General features: G+C 58.1%; 1 protein-coding gene across 1 annotated transcript; it reads right to left on the bottom strand.

Annotated features, from left to right (window-relative positions):
- Window positions 1–310: 310 nt before the first annotated feature.
- Window positions 311–17,221, bottom strand: SIDT2 (SID1 transmembrane family member 2). The gene is made up of 26 exons (XM_060103031.1): window positions 16,478–17,221; window positions 14,731–14,852; window positions 14,255–14,419; window positions 14,121–14,166; window positions 13,604–13,705; window positions 13,412–13,495; window positions 12,536–12,635; window positions 12,273–12,338; window positions 11,263–11,356; window positions 10,864–10,916; window positions 9,547–9,618; window positions 9,319–9,399; window positions 8,137–8,255; window positions 7,763–7,836; window positions 7,588–7,654; window positions 6,960–7,033; window positions 6,692–6,815; window positions 6,149–6,266; window positions 5,525–5,661; window positions 5,230–5,338; window positions 4,921–4,997; window positions 4,700–4,746; window positions 4,333–4,438; window positions 3,595–3,705; window positions 1,836–1,949; window positions 311–1,762 (listed from the first exon to the last, which is right to left on the bottom strand). Exons 1-26 carry the CDS (start codon window positions 16,658–16,660, stop codon window positions 1,700–1,702), a joined length of 2,508 nt encoding a protein of 835 aa, XP_059959014.1. The 5' UTR covers window positions 16,661–17,221; the 3' UTR covers window positions 311–1,699.
- Between the last annotated feature and the right edge of the window lie 446 nt (window positions 17,222–17,667).

Raw genomic sequence — 17,667 nt, 5'->3', positions numbered from 1 at the left:
CAGGTAAGGGGAGACTCTCGGAGGTGAGATGGCACAGCGAAGGCTTTTTCACTACACTATCCTCTCCACCCTCATGGCACCTGGCAGGGAGCAGGCCCCTGGTAAACGTTGACTGAATTGATGCCGTTGCTCAAAGGAGAGAAAAAAACGTGAGGGCATCGAGGGACTGCTATTCCCGATGGGACTGGGGCTTGGAAGAGAAAGGTAGACCAGAAGACCTGGGAAATGGGGGCGCCCCACCCCACCCATCATTCTCAACATCTCCACCCAGAAAGAGGGAGCAAAGATGAGCCCAAGAACTGCATCTGGTTGTTTCTTTAATTGAATGCAGACTCATTCATAGAAAACAGAAATGCAACCATAGCATGGAAACAGACATTAAACGGAGCTCTGAAAAAAGATCCAGACCCACCCTCCTCCTCTCCCCAGTCCAAAGGAGAGCTATAAAAACAAGCTGAGGAGAATAAAACACATTCCCATCCCCAAGGCAGAGGCCCGACCTGACCTCCCCCAACCTTGGCATCTAGAACAGACCAGGTAGGGCGAAGAGGATCCAAGGCGCAGAGCAGCCGGGGGGACCAGAGCTGGGGCAACTCCGTGTAAACTCCAAGATTTCATATGTGTGCATGTGCGTGACTGACACAGAACTTGGCTGAAGACTGGACGGAAACTTAGAAGCCAGCCCTGGGTCCTAGAGTGAGGCTGGACCAGGGACACAGAGGGGAATGTCATGTCCCTTCCCTGAGCCCCTTTCTAAGATAGGCACTGGGGCTCCCGTGGCCGTGGAGGAGGCGGGCTGGCTGGGCTCTTTGTATGTCCCCTCCTTCGCCTCTGGACATTCTTGGGCAGTGTCAATGGCACTGAAAGGCCCCCAACTGGGGCTTGGCAGGACTAAGGGCCTGGAAAGAACAAGGAAGGGAAGGAAAGTGAGTTGCTTTTTCCCTCCAATCCTGGTGCCAACATCAGTCTGGGGGCTGAAGGGATACGAAAGTGACCTCTGAATTCAGTCCTTCGATCAAAGGTGGTTCTGACAAGGTGGGCTGACGCCCGTTGCTAAAGAGCCAGCCCTGAGCACAGGTCAGAGGTGGGAGGTAGCACTGCCTGGGACCCCTCGCAGGCCTTAGCACCAAAAGCCCAGCACCAGCTGGCCAGTCCCCCAATCTGACAGCCCCATCCCTCCTGGCTGAGCTGAGTGGGCAGTGATGGTAACCAGGTGCAGACCCAGGAGAAGTGGGGAGAACCCTGGTGCAGCACAGAGAATCAGGCCCCAGACCAGGGCCCTGGAGTGGAAGCTCGGGGAAGAAGAAAGGGCTTTGGGTCCCAGGCCGGGGGGAGGGGAAGGAATGGCAGAATGCAAGGCATGAGATGGGCAGGCAACACTTCCCTCCTTTCTTCTGCAGATGACAGACAGAGAGCTGACGGACGGAGACCTGTGGAGAGCCCCAACACTGAGAAGAAAGCAGCCATTTGGCCAACATCCAGGGTTGCAGGGGGGCAGGCCTCCTCCCCGGCAGAGGGCAGGAACAAGACTCAAGGCCACCACTGTCCCGGGCCAAGCCTGGGCTGGACCTCGCTGTCCCACGGCCACCTGGCACTGGGCAGCAGGGCTGGGACTCACGCCCCTGGCACTCCGGAGGCTCTGGGCAGTGCGGCAGAGGAGCGAAGGGCCCAGTGAGAGAAGCAAGGGGCCCGGCTCCCACTAGAAGACGTAGATCTTGTCCCGCTGCACGGTGTCCAGGTCGTCGTCCAGTGTCAGCAACACCTGGAGGGCGGGTGCGGAGTCAAGCACAGGAAAGGAGGCCACCTCCGCCTCCTCCCCAGCCTCCCCGACGTACCAGGAATGACCCAAACATGGCGATGGAGGAGAGGAAGTGCCAGATGTCGTGGTCATCAAAGAAGTCGAGGAGGATGCAGTCCCGGTTGTGCTCCCGTGACTCTGCAGGGGTTTTCTGGGGTGGAACAGGGAGAGCTGCCTGCTGACACCGCCCAGGGGAGGCTGGGCCAGACCAGCTCCCATCCCCTCTAGGCACTCTCTGTTCCCAGCCCCAGCCCTAGGCTGGAGAGCACCCTTATTTTTTATTTTTATTTTTTTTGTGGTACGCGGGCCTCTCACTGTCGTGGCCTCTCCTGTTGCGGAGCACAGGCTCCGGACGCGCAGGCTCAGCGGCCATGGCTCACGGGCCCAGCGGCTCCACGGCATGTGGGATCTTCCGGACCAGGGCACGAACCCGTGTCCCCTGCATCGGCAGGCGGACTCTCTGCCACTGCGCCACCAGGGAAGCCCATGGAGAGCACCCTTTTTCAGGCTCACCCCTTGCCCTCATCTCCCACATCTAAGAATTGGCCTTTAGTTGCAAATTGCTCCCTGAGAGCACTGGTCATGATTCCCTTGAAGGACTAGAAGGCCACCAAAGCCTCCTAACTCCGTTCCCTGCCTTGGACTCCGCCCCCGGCTCCAATCAGGCCTCCAGGGCTCCTCCTGGCTCACTTTCTCTCCAAAGCACTATTGTCAGGTCACACAGCCCTGCCCGAGGACGACAGTAGCCAGAACCTGTGGGCCATGTCCCGAGGCCCTCGAGGTCCGCCATTCTCTCCCCAACCTCTGTCCAGCAAACACTGGCTGGACCAGCAAACACTGGACTGGGGACTGTCTGTGCCATATGCTAAGACCGCAGAGATGACCAAGAAAGCTCCGCAGTGCCCTCAAGGGGCTCACAGTCTTTACCCGGCTCCCAAGCGATTGCAGTCACTGACCCCTCAGCTGCCTCTGCCTCGTTACTCAAGTCACAGCACCTCTGGGCCACAGGGCCCTTCCCCATCAGCCAGGGTCTTTAAAGGCCAAGAGTAAGCCCTGCCTCCTCTAAGTCGCTTTCCTGGACCTCCTGACTCACAGATGCCTTTCTGTCCTCTGCCCTCCTGCACAGCCCCTACCTGTCTAGTCTATTACCCTTCATCTCACGTACCATATTGTAAAGAAAAGCCAGGAACTGACAGTCTCTCTCTTTCTGGAACTAGATTATAAGTGCTTCAAAGGCAGAGATGCTGCCAGACTTAGTTCTAATCACAGCAGGTGCCCTACGAGGCAGAGAGAAGAGCTTGACATCTCTGGCTTCAAACCCCAGCTGTGCCACCACTGGTTGTGTGACCCTGGGCAGGTCACTGGGTCTCTCTGAGCCTCAACTGCCTCATAAGTAAAATGGGGATACTTCCAGGTTGGCATGGTGAATGTTAGGAGGATTAAATGAGAAAGCAGGGCTTCCCTGGTGGCGCAGTGGTTGAGAGTCCGCCTGCCGATGCAGGGGACACGGGTTCGTGCCCCGGTCCGGGCAGATCCCACATGCCACGGAGTGGCTGGGCCCGTGAGCCATGGCCGCTGAGCCTGCGCGTCCGGAGCCTGTGCTCCGCAAAGGGAGAGGCCGCAACAGTGAGAGGCCCACATACCGCAAAAAAAAAAAAAAAAAAAAATGAGAAAGCAGCTGTGAAAGAGCACGGGCAATGCTCACAAACAATTTTTGAAAAGAGAACTGGCCGTTTGTGGGCTCGCGATGAGCCTGTGGGCGACTCCCGTAGCCTCTTGGCAGGAGGACCACTCACCTGCCAGGTGCTGAGCCCCTGGAAGAAGAAGAAGAGTGCAAAGCCCCAGACCACCGAGGTGCAGATGATGCAGAGCAGGGGAATGAGCTTGATCCTCTCCCCGCTCCGGAGCTGGGGGGAAGACAGGGAAGAGCAGCCTGAGGGCCCTGCCCCACTTCCTGGCCTGCCCTTGAAGCGCCTTCCCAGGCTTTCAGGATGGATGCTTTAGGAAGCCTTCTTGGATCCATCCCATCACCCTACACAGCTCAACTTGTCCCCACACTAGCAGCCTGGTGTCCTCACTCCTGTCCACCCTGGCTGGGCCTCCATCCATGTGCCCAGAACCCTGGGCTGGGGGGTGTATGGCCTGGGGGCTCCTCTCACGTTGGATGGCACGAGGGGCTCTTGGGAAGCACCTAGCCCTCGGAGGCCCAAGCCCAACACAGACTCAGCAAGCCCCACCTCCTCAACCCCTTCTCCACAGAACGGGGCTCTTGCCAGCTGGGCCCGAAGTGCTACCAGTTCTATGAGCCATACTTAGAATACAGAAGGGGCTCAGGAAACGGGTCTGAGGATATAGCTGGCTCCCGGGGAGCACGTGCAAGAGACTAGCCTCTCCCCTCCTCAAGACTCAGTAGCCTGGAGAGATGGACAGAAAAATTCTTACTCCCTCTTGGTGCCGCCCCAGGGAGGCTGTGCCCATCTCCCTCCTCACAAAGCAGAGCAGCTGGCTGAGGGGGCTCAGCCATCCCCACTCACCTTCATAATGATGTAGAAGGCAAAGTAAAGAAGCAGGTTGCAGATGCCAATGGCCAACAAGTAGGAGGCAAAATCATTGGGACGCATGATGAGCCCATAGGCAGCCCTGGCAGGAGGGAGGAAGAGCTGGTGAAGCAGGGAAGGAGCAAGGAAAGGGCTCTCCCTCCCCACTAACCCATGTTTTATGAGGATGTGGGGCTGGGTTCAGAGGCCCACAGAAGATTCTAGAACCCCAGGGGCCAACACCTCTCTCTCCAGCCCCCATGTCTCATGCCCAAATTTGTCCATGTTCCCCAAGGAAGCCCGTGGCTGGCCAAGCGCCGAGCTGCCCACCCAGCCTGGCTACACAGATGATGGCCGGACTCACAGCGACCAGTTGATAATATTGCCCATCACCAGCAGCACCATGCGGTCCTGGAGGGAAGCAAAGACACGGGAACTGAGAGACAGGGAGAGAAGTGGAGGGAGGCCCGTCAGGGGGGCCCCACCCCGCCCCTGGGCTCTCAGCTGCGCCCCGCGCGCCCCCCAGTGGAGGGAAGAGGAAGAGTGGAGATAGAGGAGGAGGGGCCCGGGGAGCTGGGCAGGTACCACGTAGAGGGGCCCGCTGCACTGCCGGATGCAGTCCGTGTAGAGCACGTGGAGAATGCGACGGCAGATCCCCGAGTCTGCAAGAAGGGAAGGTGCTGAAAGGCATGGGCACCCTTTTGTCCCGGCCCCTGGTCTGCGCCAGCTGAGAGGACCCAGGGCCTCTCGGGGGCACAGCTGTGCCAAGGCCTCATTGAATTCCGTACCCAGTGACTCCCCTGGGCCCCCTGTGAGAGGGCAGAACCCAAAAGTCTCCCGTGAGACCAGGTCGCCGAGGCCACCAACCCCAGCAGGCCCCAGGCGAGCGCTCACCCAGCTTCCAGCGGCCCATGTAATAGAGCTGTGTGCTGAGGAGCAGGGTGGCGATGATGTGAATGACCGAGAAGATGACCCAGAATGCTGTGTTCCCTTTGCCGAAGACCTGTTGGGGCCACCGAAGGCAGGGCTGAGGAGAAAGCTGTTCCCCCGGCCCGCCCTTCCTCTGGGAGAGCCGGCTCCAAGCCCGCCAGGCTGGGTGGGCACTTTAGGGAAGGAGCAGGGGTGGACGGGGGTGTGTGCACACGTGTGCACCTTTCCTACGGGTGAGCAGAGCAGGCTGGGGCCTCACCACGCCCAGCACAGAGAAGAAAATGACGATGGCCAAGCAGGCATAGGCGCTGTAGGCACTGGCGTTGATGTCTGGGTGCCGTTTCTGGTACAGCTTCAGCATGCAGAGCCCCGCGATCATGTACATGAATGACGTGTCTAGGTGGAGGGACGTGGACGTGAGCTACGGAAACATCCGCGGAGCCCGGGCACGGAACCCCGGTCCCCACACCTCGTCACAGCCACAGAGCAAGCTGGTGGCGGGCTGGCGCTTAACTGCAGCTCCTTAACTGTCCCTGCCACGCCCCACTGCCGCCCCACTGGCTGACACCCACAGTCTGACTTCCCCTGACGACAAGCACAACTTAGTCCGAGCACTCTGAGATCGGGGACTGTATCTTAATTATCTTTGTTTTCTCAGTGCTTGCACATGCCTTTCCATAGGAAAGGCTTGACAGATGCATGAAATAGCATCCAGACGCTTATTTTCTACAAGCTAGGATGTGTGTTCACACAGGTCCTCCAGACCTGGAGTCTCCCACATGGCTGTATCTTGGGGATCCCAATCCCTGCGGGTGAATGGGGATGGCAGACTCAGGCAGATTCCTGTTGAGGTTCAGCCAGGGAAGAGGGAGGCCCCACTCACCAAACTGGAAATTGGTATAGTTGGGGCAGACGTGATAGCAAGCGCTAAGTAGCCCCTCCATCATCAGGGCCGTGCCCATGGCGTAGAAGAGGCCAAAGTGTTTGGGGATCCCACATTCCTGTTGTGGAGAGAGAAGGGAAGGGAGAGATGAGGTAAGACGGGAAGGGAGGAAGGAAGGGGTCCTAAGGAGGGAGATCATGAGAAAGGAGTGGGATGAGGGGTAGAGTGGGCATTTAGCAAGGGCAGGGCCGGGCAGGGCTGGGCACAACAAAGCTGGGCAGGATAAGACTGGACAGGGCTAGACAGGGCTGGGCAGAGCTGGGCAGAGCTGGGCAGAGCTGGGCTGGGCTGAGCTGGGCTGGGCTGGGCTGAGCTGGGCAGAGCAGGGAAGGGCTGGGCAGGGCAGGGCTGGGCAGGGCTGGGCTGGGCAGGGCAGGGCAGGGCAGGGCTGGGCTGGGCAGGGCTGGGCAGGGCTGGGCAAGGCCCCGCCTGCTAGGAAGGGGCTGGGCCTGAGGCCTCAGCAGGCAGGCGAGCACTCCTCACCAGGGCGTAGAGGTCATTGCGCAGCAGGGCCCGGTTGTGGTTGATCTCCCGCTGCAGGATGACGAGCAGGAAGAGCAGCCCCAGCAGGATGTACCCCAGGTTGCTGAGGATGTTGTTGAAAGCGCTGGAAGGGGCGACACCGGGCACATTGCCTCGGCCTCATGCCCTGGTCGCTTCCCCACCCGAGGCGGGCATTTGCAGAGCCCCTGCCCCTGCCCTGGTTCACCGTTCAACGGGAAAAGGGGCCTCCTCCCCAGTGGATCCCCACCTGAGGTTGCCTAGAGGGTGGGCGCAGAGGAAGTTGTAGTAGCAGATGTCCTGGTTCCCTGTGACATTCACCACCTGCAGCGGGAGCAGGGAGGGGGCGCTGCTAAAGCGCCTCAGTCCACAGCCTGCGCCACCACCAGTCACGTTCTGCAACGGATGGGAGGTGCCGCCACGGCCAGCCCGTGTGTGCACGCGACACCAGCAAGGGCCACTTTTGGTAAAGTCACTGCCCCGCTCGCTAGGTGTGGCTGAAAACCCTGAGGCATGACCATGACGGAGGTTCTTGCCCCACAGTACAGAGAAGAGGGAAGGGAAACTGAGACTTACAAAGCCCCAGCACTTTCGTTTCGTAAAACCCCACGACCTGGGGGAGGTGCCATCATTGCTGGCATGCTGCCCCCATTTTGCAGATGAACCGACTGAGGCTCAGGGAGGTTGAGTGACTTGCTCAAGGCCACCCAGCTGGTAAGGCAGAGTTGGGATGGGAACCCGGGACCCACGACCTAGGACCTGTGCTGGCTCCAAAGCCGCAGGCTGAGAGGCTCTGCACTGGGGCATTGTCCCGGCCTGTGGCAGCTCCTCGAGGGCACTTAGCATGGGCCCTGGGGAGCCGGCCCCTGCCCACTCACCGTCTGGTAGGTGATCACCAGCTGCACCACAGGAAGTGCATAGAAGACAGCAATGGTGGCAATGTTCCTGAGGAGTGGGAGGGCGGCGGTGAGGTGGCGGCACTGAGGAAGAACCCGAGAACCCACCGCACCGTCCTGCCAGTGACAGGAAGGCCGGCCTGCTCCGCCCACTCACCAGAAGTAGATCTGGTACTTTTTCCGCAGGACGCGTTTGTCCTTGCGTGCCAGGTCAGCCACGCAGAGGTATTTCTGGGGAGAAGCTGGAGTGAGCCCCCTGCCCCACTGCCCCAGAGAAGCCCCTCTTGCCCAGGCTAGAGGAGGACATGGGGGGCCTCCCTCCCACAGGCCAGAATTCCAGCGGGCCGGGTTCTGGGCGGTCCGGAGGGCTGGGAGCCGACTCAGTTTCCCCTGGAATCTGTGCCACCCCAGCCAAGCTCTTTCCCTTTGCTTTCATAACATGCCACCCAGTGGGGAGATACGCTGGGGCTGAACACACAATCTCCCTTCCTTGGGAACCCGTGACCAGGGCCAGCCCACGTGGGGTCACACCTTGGTGCGAATGACATTCTTGTCTGAATCGATGTCGGCCAATGTGTCATAGTCGTCCTCCTCCACGGAGCTCAGGGAGTCCAGTCGTGGCCGAGTGCCCACAGGATCGAGGGAATGGTCTGGGGCAGAAAGGGGGGAAGGGTAACCTAGTGGGCACAGAACCCAAGGCCTGTCCCCACCCCCCTGGGACAATTGTCACAATTACTAGGCAGCGGGAAGAGGCCAACTGTGGGCTCAGAGCGGGGTTAGAGGTGGGCTCAGGCCTGGGGAGGAGGTATTGGGTGCTCCTAAGTCCTTGAGGGAAACGAGGGTGGGCTCTGCGAAGAGGCCACCAAACAGGGACCGCTCCAGCCTTGCCGCCTCACTGAGCTAGGCTTCCAGGCCAGGACACTGAGCAGACCCCGGACCCCAGATACGAGCAGCAGGACTGAATTTGGCAGAAGTCACGCTGATTAGAAGATGCCCAGCTGTGTGGGTTCTGAGAAGACACTGCCTTGGCCCCCACTGGGTAAAGACCCAGTGCGCCCTGGGGTGCAGGCAAGGGTGAGAGGCTGCCTCCTCTCTAATCCTTTATCCTGTTCTTTTCTTATGCCTTCAGAAGCTTCCTCCTGTAACCTTGCTGACCAAAGGCCCCTGAGGCCAGGACATGACACCCCGGCCCATGAGCCCCAGAAGGCCAGAGAGTGAGGTGCTGGGAAACACAACAGCCAACCAGAACATCTGGCCTGGGGGAGGCTGGGGTGCCAGCTTGCCAGCATCAGGGGCCAGTGCCTGCCTATCTCAAAAGACACACGAGCTAGCAATTATTGGCATTAGGTGCGGAAGCCATGCACAAAGCATCTTTCTGGTCCTAGAGCCTTCTGGCTCCAGTCAACCGCCCTGGCAGGAGCTGATTGGTAGAGCAGCACTCGCCCTCCCCACATCTACCCATGGCAATGCACAGCTGCCGCATCTGGCCAAAGGGGAGGCGCCGCTTGAACTGGTCGTGCCCTTCAAAGGAAAGGGAAAGTTACCGGGGAAGTGGGACCAAGGAGGAAGGGATGAGGGAGGAGAGGGGTGGGGAGACAGCAAGCCCTTCCCTGGTTCCAGCGTCTGGCAGAAGAGGCAACCGCCCACCGTCACGGTTCACGCAGCCAGCACCAGCCCTGCACTGCACAGCTCTGCCCCGCCTGGCCCACTCACCCTGGTAATTGTAGGAGAGGTCCCCAGGGCCCGCGCTGCCAACCAGACCGTCGGTGGATCCAGTGGAGCCGGAACCATTCTCTGTAGGGAATAGTAAATGGTGAGGCAGGCAGAAGAAACCTCAGGGCAGGGGACTCTGGACCCGTCTCCAGGGGGCGCCAAGGAGGCCACCCTGGAAGTGGTGACCCGGCCGAGTGGGCAAGCATGAGCTCGGGTGCGGACGCGTACCGAAGGAGCCGTAGTTGTAGCCCTCGTACGGGGAGCTGCCAGGGAAGGAATCGGCCAGGACCCGAGGGTGACCTGCAACAAGAAGTCAGGGACCCCTTACATTATCCTCCTCATCTGCAGGGTGCTACCGGGCTAAAATGAGAATAATGTACTAGGAAATCTCTTGTACATATTACAGTTGTTTAGTATTTAGCATATTGATTAATATTCAAAGCCCTTTGTTACCATGAAAAATTAAATATCATAGAGTATATTGTGGTTATTAAAGTATGTATGTAATACACTTTAAAGGTTTTTCAACAGAAATTTTAAAACATATCTGCAATGCTTAATTATTGTTTCTAGAAATTCAATAAACTATAATTTATGCGTCATAAAAAAAAAAGAGGGCCTCCCTGGTGGCGCAGTGGTTGAGAGTCCGCCTGCCGATGCAGGGGACACGGGTTCGTGCCCCGCTTCGGGAAGATCCCACATGCCGCGGAGCGGCTGGGCCCGTGAGCCATGGCCGCTGAGCCTGCGCGTCCGGAGCCTGTGCTCCGCAACGGGAGAGGCCACGACAGTGAGAGGCCCGCGTACCGCAAAAAAAAAAAAAAAAAAAAAGAAAGAAAAAAAAAAGAAAGAAGTCAAGGACCCCGTAGCCTTGGAAGCAGAGAGAGGCTGCAAGCCAGGGAGAAAAGGGAAGGAAGAATCCAAAGAGAGACACAGAGGGGCCACGGTGGCAGCAAAGAATAAGCACCTACACCAGCAAACACCACCTGCCCCACTGGAAACTCTCAGCCCCCTCTTTCCTCCCTAGAAAGACAGCAAAGTCAAGGAATTGCCCATCTAAGTTACCAGCAGCAAGGACAGACCAGCATCGGCCTGCCTGGGTCCCACCCAGACACCCCTCTACGTCCCCTCCCTCCCCACTCTGGACTCCAGCTCCTCTGCCCACAGCACCTGGAGCTTACCAAGGAGAGAAGCTGAGGGAGAAGGTCCCAAGCAGGAGGGAGGATATAGAGAGAGGGGTAGAAGAAAGGGGAAGAGAACAAAAGGTTAATAATCCCAGAGACGGTGAGTCGCGTTGTCTGAAGCGGCAGACAGTGTACCTAGACCCAGACACTGAATGCATCAAGTGACAGTCTTTAAGACGGGCACGTTAGGGACCAACAGGCACACTGCCCCAGCCCCATTTCCACCTACGGTGTTACTCCCTATCTGAACATCCAGAAGTCCCCAGTGGGACCTTCCTCCTCCAACCCTCAAGGGAACCACCCACCACTATCCCCTCCAAACCACAAAGCAAACAGCCCACCGACCCAGACCCTCTGGAGGTACCGCTTTCTGGGCAGGCTCGGTCCACGGCCACCAGAAGGCTCTTCTTCCTCTGCCTGCAGGGACAGAATCCAGAGACAAACCAGAAGGGCAGCCGGAGGATCCCTCCTGTGCCGGGCTGGCCTGGCTCCACCCTCTCCACCCCATACCCTTGTCCTCCATCCATGATCCCAGGGGTCCTCCCAGGCTGGGAAGCAATGCGGGGTCTCCCTGCTTGGGAAGAAGGTTGAGGGGAGGGGTTGGTTTCCAGAGCAGAGGCTCAGGGACCTCAGACCCTCACAGGGACCTGCATTCCTATGCCTCATGGATGGAGATTATCCAGGGCCACACAGATCCTGCCAGGCCATTTCCCCCTGCCTGACCCACCCCAGAGCAGGGGAGGGCCCAGCGGTCCCACTTTACCTCCAGTTCTCCCAGCAGGCCAGGAGCACGGTAAGCAGGTAGAAGGAGAGAAATATGCCCAGGCAAAAGAGCATACCACCAACATAGGCCTCGGCTGTGGGGAGGGAAGTGGGAAGGAAAATACACCAGCACTTTCCAAGCCTGCCCATCACAGCATGCAGGGCCCAGGCTCATCTCTCTCCACGTCTCCCCTCGGGTGGAATGACCCAGCCAGTGCCAACAATATGCCAAACTCGACATGATTCCTGGCTCTGCTCACACGGCTCCCTCTGCTAGAACTTTCTCCCCTACTTCTTTCTCCAAGACCCCTCCTTGACTTAACCTTCAAAACACAGCTGAGGACCTGTGTCCTCTAGGAGGCTTTCTCTGCCCTGACCTCCCACAGTGACTGTCCTGGGTTCCTCACAGCCCTCAGCACCCTGCATAGCAACGGGGTCTAGACAGGGCCACCCTAAGGACCACAGCTGGAGCACAGCACCAAGCACACAGAAGGGACTCGAAACAAATGTGCTGAATAAGGAATCCATGCAGGAGAGGCCGCTTCTTTCCCCTCCCGTCACAATCCTTTATTTTTATCTTATACTTTCCAGCTTACAAAGGGCTCTATTCAATCACTCAGTAAACATTTATCGAGCATGACTAAGGGGCCAGGAACTTTCCTACTAATTTTGTGCTAAACCGACTTAGTGAGACTAATAGAGACTAACAGATGCTATTAGTCCTGTTACAGAGATGGGGAAACTGAGGCTCAATGAGATTACACTGCCCACAGTGGCAGAGACAGATCTAGAACTCAGTCCCTCAATCTCTTTACTCATGGATGCTCCAAAGCACATTACTCACCCTCCCGCCCCACGTCATGAAGCCCTCCAAGATCTCTCCTCCTTCCCACCCTGTCAGCCTGCTCGAGTAGGTCCTCCTCACCCTTCCCATTCAGAGAACACTCCCTACCCCAGGCCTGAAAGAAGAGCCAGTGGCCAGGCCATCCCCACTCAGCCACCCGCACTCACACGTGACTGCTCGAGAGACCAAGACTGACAGGGTTTTCTGGCGGTGCCCCTGATCGACCGGTTCACCTGGAAGTAAAATGGCAAAATGGCAAACAAGCGCCTGCCTGGAGCTTGGCTAGAGTTGGTGGGACCAGGCCTGGGAGAGTCTGGAGCCAAAAACCCACATCCCATCAGATCCATCAATTAGCCACACAGGCTCTTTTACCTCCCAGGAAGTGTCCAAGCCCTCCCACCCCTGGCCAGGCCCAGGGCCCAAAACGTACCTTCTATAAAGGGGTAGAAAGGCAGGGAGCCTCCACAGGCTTGGTCTTCAGTTTTCACCACCACTACCACGTAAAAGCTGTTGCTGGGGAAGTCTTTGCGCTGCAGGATGAGGACGGTGATAATGGCGATGATGGTGACGAGGAGGAGGATGGTGAGGATGGTGAGGATGAAGATGACTGTCATCATCACATCATTGTCATCACCATCACCATCCTTTTCTGAATACCTACTTCAGGCCAGACACTATGCTAAACTCTTTGCTCATATATTATTTTATTGAATCTTCACAAAGATCCTTATGAGTAAGGACTATCATTATCCCTGTTGGACGTTAGCTTAGGGTCACACTGCCAGTAAGTGGTAGAGCCAGGATCATCTGACTCCAGAGCCCATACCCTGCACTAACACTGCTGCCAGGTGAGCAAATGAGGGTGTGCCCCATCATCATGGAACCCATGGGTGCCCTATTATAGTCTGGGCATCAGTCAGGAGAAAAAGTGGAGGGGCTGTGGTGCCTCCGTCAGCTGCACAACTAGATGTCGTGAGGTGAACACATGCCTCTCCCTCCCTGCCCCCAGCACAGGTTTTAGCCTTTGCCAAGGGCAGCCCTCATCACCAGCCAGGGCCCTTTCCTCTCCCAGCTGTGGTGAATGAAGCATACAGGGCAGCCACAAAGGGTACTCTGCTCTTTCCCCAAAGGCAACTGGGACTGTGATTCAATGCTTGCATATATCAGGGGACCCAAAGTCTCAGGGACTGGACGGCCAAGACTCAGTCCGGTGGGTAGGGTAGGAATGGGGCAGGGGAAAAGAAGCGAGGGTTAGGAAAGCTAATCACCTGGCCACATCCCCCATCGGGCCATGCCCATTTCCTACCTGCACGGTGATGGCTGCCTTCTTGGTCATAGTCTGGTACATGCCAATGAAGGCTACGTTGTTGTCTAGGTCATAGACAGGGCACTACAGAGGGAGGAGGGGACAGACAGATGGGCAGGGTCCTGGGCCCTGTCCCCTCTCTTCAGCAGCCCTGCTATCCACTGGTGGAGAGTAAAAGGGCAGGTTACTTACCAGGACATCCTGGATGGAGATGACTGAGCAGGGGAAGGCCTTGTTGGAGGTCACCTTGACAATGACTGAGTCCACTCCTTCCGGGAACTCATACTTGAAGTACTGAGGGCATAGGGAGGGCGGGGAGAGCCCCATCCCATGAGGATGCTCTCTTTGCCCTTCTAGAAGGGAAGAGTGTGAATCCTCCCAGGGTTGGGCAGTGGAGGCTCTCTGGGAAGAAAGGCCTTGCCCACAAGCAGGTCCATTTCCCATACACCACTCCCCTCAACCTCAGCTGGGCACTCAGGACAGTGCCCAAGGGGTAAGTAGGAAAGATGGCAGCCAGACCCCATGTCTCTGCACTTCCTATACTGTCTGTCCCCCACCGCCTTAGGGCCAGTGCTCCTGTTTCTAGAGAGTCCTCCACGGAGAGTACAACCAACCTGAAACTCCTGGCAAAGAGCGCTGACCACTCCCACCCCCAAGTTCAAGCTTCCCCATTTCTCCTCTGGAGGGACCGTTGACAGGGAGGTCTTACCTGGGGCTGCGCCGCCGTGGTATTGAAGCTGAACTGCTCTCCGGTCCTGTGGGGCAGAGAAGAGCCCCCCACCGTTACTCCTAGAGCTTGGGAAGGAGGCCGGTCCCGTGGCCCCCTCGCTCTCCCCTGCAGACCTGAGCACGAAGTCATCCATTCGGCTGACGCGCAGCTGGTACGTGGTGTTGACTGGTGACAGGGTGGACACATCCACGTAGAAGAACTGGACCTCGGACTCATTCTTGGTGGGGGGCTGACACAGCGTTCGCTCCACCTTTTGGTAGAGGTACTTGCGCTGAAACCTATGGTCCGAGGCAGAGACGAGACATGACTGCGGTCCCATGACAGCCAGCATGCCACTCCAGGGGATCAGAGCCCCAATTCCTCCGCTCTGGTCCCACTACCTCCCTACCCCACCTCCACTAGGCTGACAAGCTTCAGGTCAGCTGGCTGGGCCCTTGTGCCGTCGACCAGCCTCCTGGCTCAGGGAATGGGGAGGAGAAACAGAGGGGCACCCAGGTGGTCGGGGGCCCTGGACAAGGCCCTGAGTGAGGCTCTGGGCAAGGCCTGGCCTGGGCCTACCCCGCCTCCCTGGTCCCCGGGTCCTACTCACATCCCTCGCAGGATCAGGGGCACCTGGAAGGACACCACCGCCTCCTTCTGGCGGACCACAAACAGCAAAGGAGCCCCCTTCTGCTTGTTCAGGACATTCACGGACACTCTCACGCCCTCTGTCTGCAAGATGACACGGAAATGTCCCTCAGTCAAGCCCGTGGTGACTCTAATTCTGCCAGGGGAACACAGGGCTCCAGAGACTGTGAGCCGTGCCCTCCCTCAAGCAGACGGCTTTGTGCTTTCCCCATCCAGGTCGAGCTGGGGGGCTACCTACGCCCCTTCATCTGCCAGAGCAGCCCCCAGACTCCAGGAGGGACTTAAGGGAGAGGATGGGAAACACAATGGAGACCTCAGGCATCCCCAGGATACCCCATTGCTATAAAAGTTCACGGATGCACATGCCTGCACACACATGCGTCTGCGCACACGTGCATGTACACACGTGTGCACACACAGGGACACGGAAGAGCAAGAAGTGCTCCCCAACCTTCTTCCTTGTGAACCAGGAAGTTCCTATTCTACAACTCATCTGGCAGCCAGAGGCCACGGGGAGGTGGGGAAACAGGGATCGTTGAAAGCCAAGAAGGCCAAGTTCTATCCTTAGCTCTGACCAAGGAATAGGGCTGTGGAAAAGTCACTTCACATCTCTGAGCCTCAACATCCCCCTCTATAAAATGGAGACACTCCCACCGTGGGCACTATGGAGGAGAGTATATAGGACAGTCGGAGCTTAAAGAAAAAAAAAAAAAAATCCTGGGATTGCTTGTTATTGGGCTGCTGAAACCCAAGCCCTTAGGGCAGCACCTCCCAGACGGATAGAGGCCACCGTTCTCAGGGTAACCCCACATGTGGGGGCAAAAAGAGAAAGGACTCTAAGCTGGATGAGATCAAACTTCAGAGAACCAGGCACTGAAGGCAGATCCTGGCCTGCCATCAAAACCCAATCCCTCCCCATTCTGAAAAAAAAAAAAATCAGATTCCCATTCTGAACTCCACCACTTCTTAGTAAATCCAGTCCTGGTGAGAGCTGAGCAGGAGACCGTGAGCCAGGCTGCAAGAGTGCTCCAAATCTCAGCCCTGCCTGGGGTCTAGGCTTCCCAGACCTAGCTGTGCCCATGTTCAACTCACAGCTGGGGAGAAATGAAAGAGAAATCAGGGTGAGGAAGCTTCTCCACGGTAGGCAAACTCCTTCTCCCCTCCCACCCAACCTGGGGTTGGCTGTATCTCCACCACCTTCAACTTACAAGGCCAGCTGTCTTTCCAAGGGAAGGAAGGAAGAGGGCTGGGAAGGTCCCAGTAGTTACAGCAGCCTGGGAAGTCCTGCATTCATTTCCCTGGGGAGTCTCAGCTATAACTCCCTGGGGGCACAGCCTTTCAGTTTGGGCCTGTCTCATCCCCCTGGGGTTTTCTGGGCCAAGCCCAGTAGCAAGGCTGCTTCCTTGCTCCTAGACCCCACAGCACTGTCAGACTCTGGGTGCTGGGTAGGGAGCAGGCCAGTCCTGCTCAGACTACAGCTGGTAGAAAGGAAGGGATCAAAGAGAAGATGGGAAAGAGGCAACTTCAGAAACTGTCCACTGGTAGCTTCAGAACAAACATCCCTGGGAAAGGAAGAAGGGCTGGCAAGAGGGTCCAGTGTGGTTCTGGGAAACCCAGTGGGGCGGCTGTTCTTGGGGACTGACAGCATCGCGGAACCCTGGTCCGCTCGCCCACTCACCACCAGCCCCGAGCCCAGCCCCTTCCCTCACCCGGTTGCGGGTCACAGTATGGTTGAAGGTGTAGATGTTGACCAGCTCGCTGTTGACCTCATCCACGTAGGTGCGCTCAAACTCGGCGTCTTTCTGCGAGACGTTCTTAGGCCCCAGAACCCCCAGATGGCTCTCGACCGAGGCCACCAAGAGTGCCAAGAAGGGCAAGCCCAGAGCGAACATGGCCCCGGCCGGGCGGCAGTGGCGGCAGCAGCGGCGGCGGCGACGACGATAAGCGACAGGTCACCTCCAGGGCGGGTTGCGGCTCTGGCCGCAGCTTCCAGCATCTCACCAGGACCAGAACTTTAACCTCGGCCTGAGATTAGGAAACGGTCCCTCCCCTGGAGCCGCAGACATGCTCTCAGCGGCCAGGGAGGGGATGGGGCGGCTGGGAGGGGTTGGGGTACGGGCCACAGGAAGGGGCCCCAGCTCGCGAGGGACCGAGCACGGCTGGGAGACCCGGCGGGCGCCCGCCAGGGCCGTGACAGCCCGGAGGCGGCTAGTTGCTGGGAGCCTGGAGACGCCGGGAAAGGGGAGCGAGGGAGGGAGGGAGGGAGGGACGGCGGGAGGAAGGGGAAGCCGGCGGCGGGGTCGGCCGCGAAGGGAGGAGAGTCTGAGGGTGAGGGGCGTGATAGGTGGTAGCGACCCGACGCCGCGCGACGCGGCGAGTTTCTGGGGTTCCGGCTTCGGCGCTCAGAACTCCGGGGAGCGAGCAACGCCGCGGGGCGGTAAACAGCAGGGCTGCCGGCCCGCCCGCTGACGTCAGGGGAAACTGACACAGATTTAAAGGGCCAGGCCTCGGTTTGGGCCTTAAAGGGGACGCCGCTTTCCAGCTGGAGGCCTTCTCCCACTCCTATCCTGTTACCGGCTCCTCTTTCATTATCCTGACCTTCTCTGGAAGCTCACTTTGGATTAGATGGATGTTTCCGTGAAGGATCTCCAAGTGTTGGATTCTTGTTGACAAATTCTCTTTTTCACACGTAAGGATCACCCTCACCCCCACCACCACTGCCATTACCACTAACATCCTCCACCCCTGGGACTTTTTTTTTTCTCCCAATTATCTTAAGAAAAGAAAAATTTCTAAGAACTAGGAAACTGCCCGTGGAGGGGAATCCGAGACAGAAATGCCCGAGGAACCCTGTGCGCTCCCACCTCCCACCGCAGCGGCCACACAGCTTCAAGGATGC

This window comes from Mesoplodon densirostris, chromosome 7, assembly GCF_025265405.1.
Source record: "Mesoplodon densirostris isolate mMesDen1 chromosome 7, mMesDen1 primary haplotype, whole genome shotgun sequence".
Classification (NCBI taxonomy): domain Eukaryota; kingdom Metazoa; phylum Chordata; class Mammalia; order Artiodactyla; family Ziphiidae; genus Mesoplodon; species Mesoplodon densirostris.
This window is presented reverse-complemented; position numbering and strand designations above follow the sequence as displayed.

What these genes read in the sequence shown, in the direction of transcription:
- SIDT2 (XM_060103031.1), bottom strand. Translation starts at nt 16,660, where the DNA reads ATGTTCGCTCTGGGCTTGCCCTTCTTGGCACTCTTGGTGGCCTCGGTC. An exon ending in GGTCTCTCGAGCAGTCACGT is followed by an intron (nt 11,357 to 12,272) that starts GTGAGTGCGGGT and finishes CCCTCCCCACAG; the next exon opens with CCGAGGCCTATGTTGGTGGT. An exon ending in CACCCTCTAGGCAACCTCAG is followed by an intron (nt 6,816 to 6,959) that starts GTGGGGATCCAC and finishes CGCCCCTTCCAG; the next exon opens with CGCTTTCAACAACATCCTCA.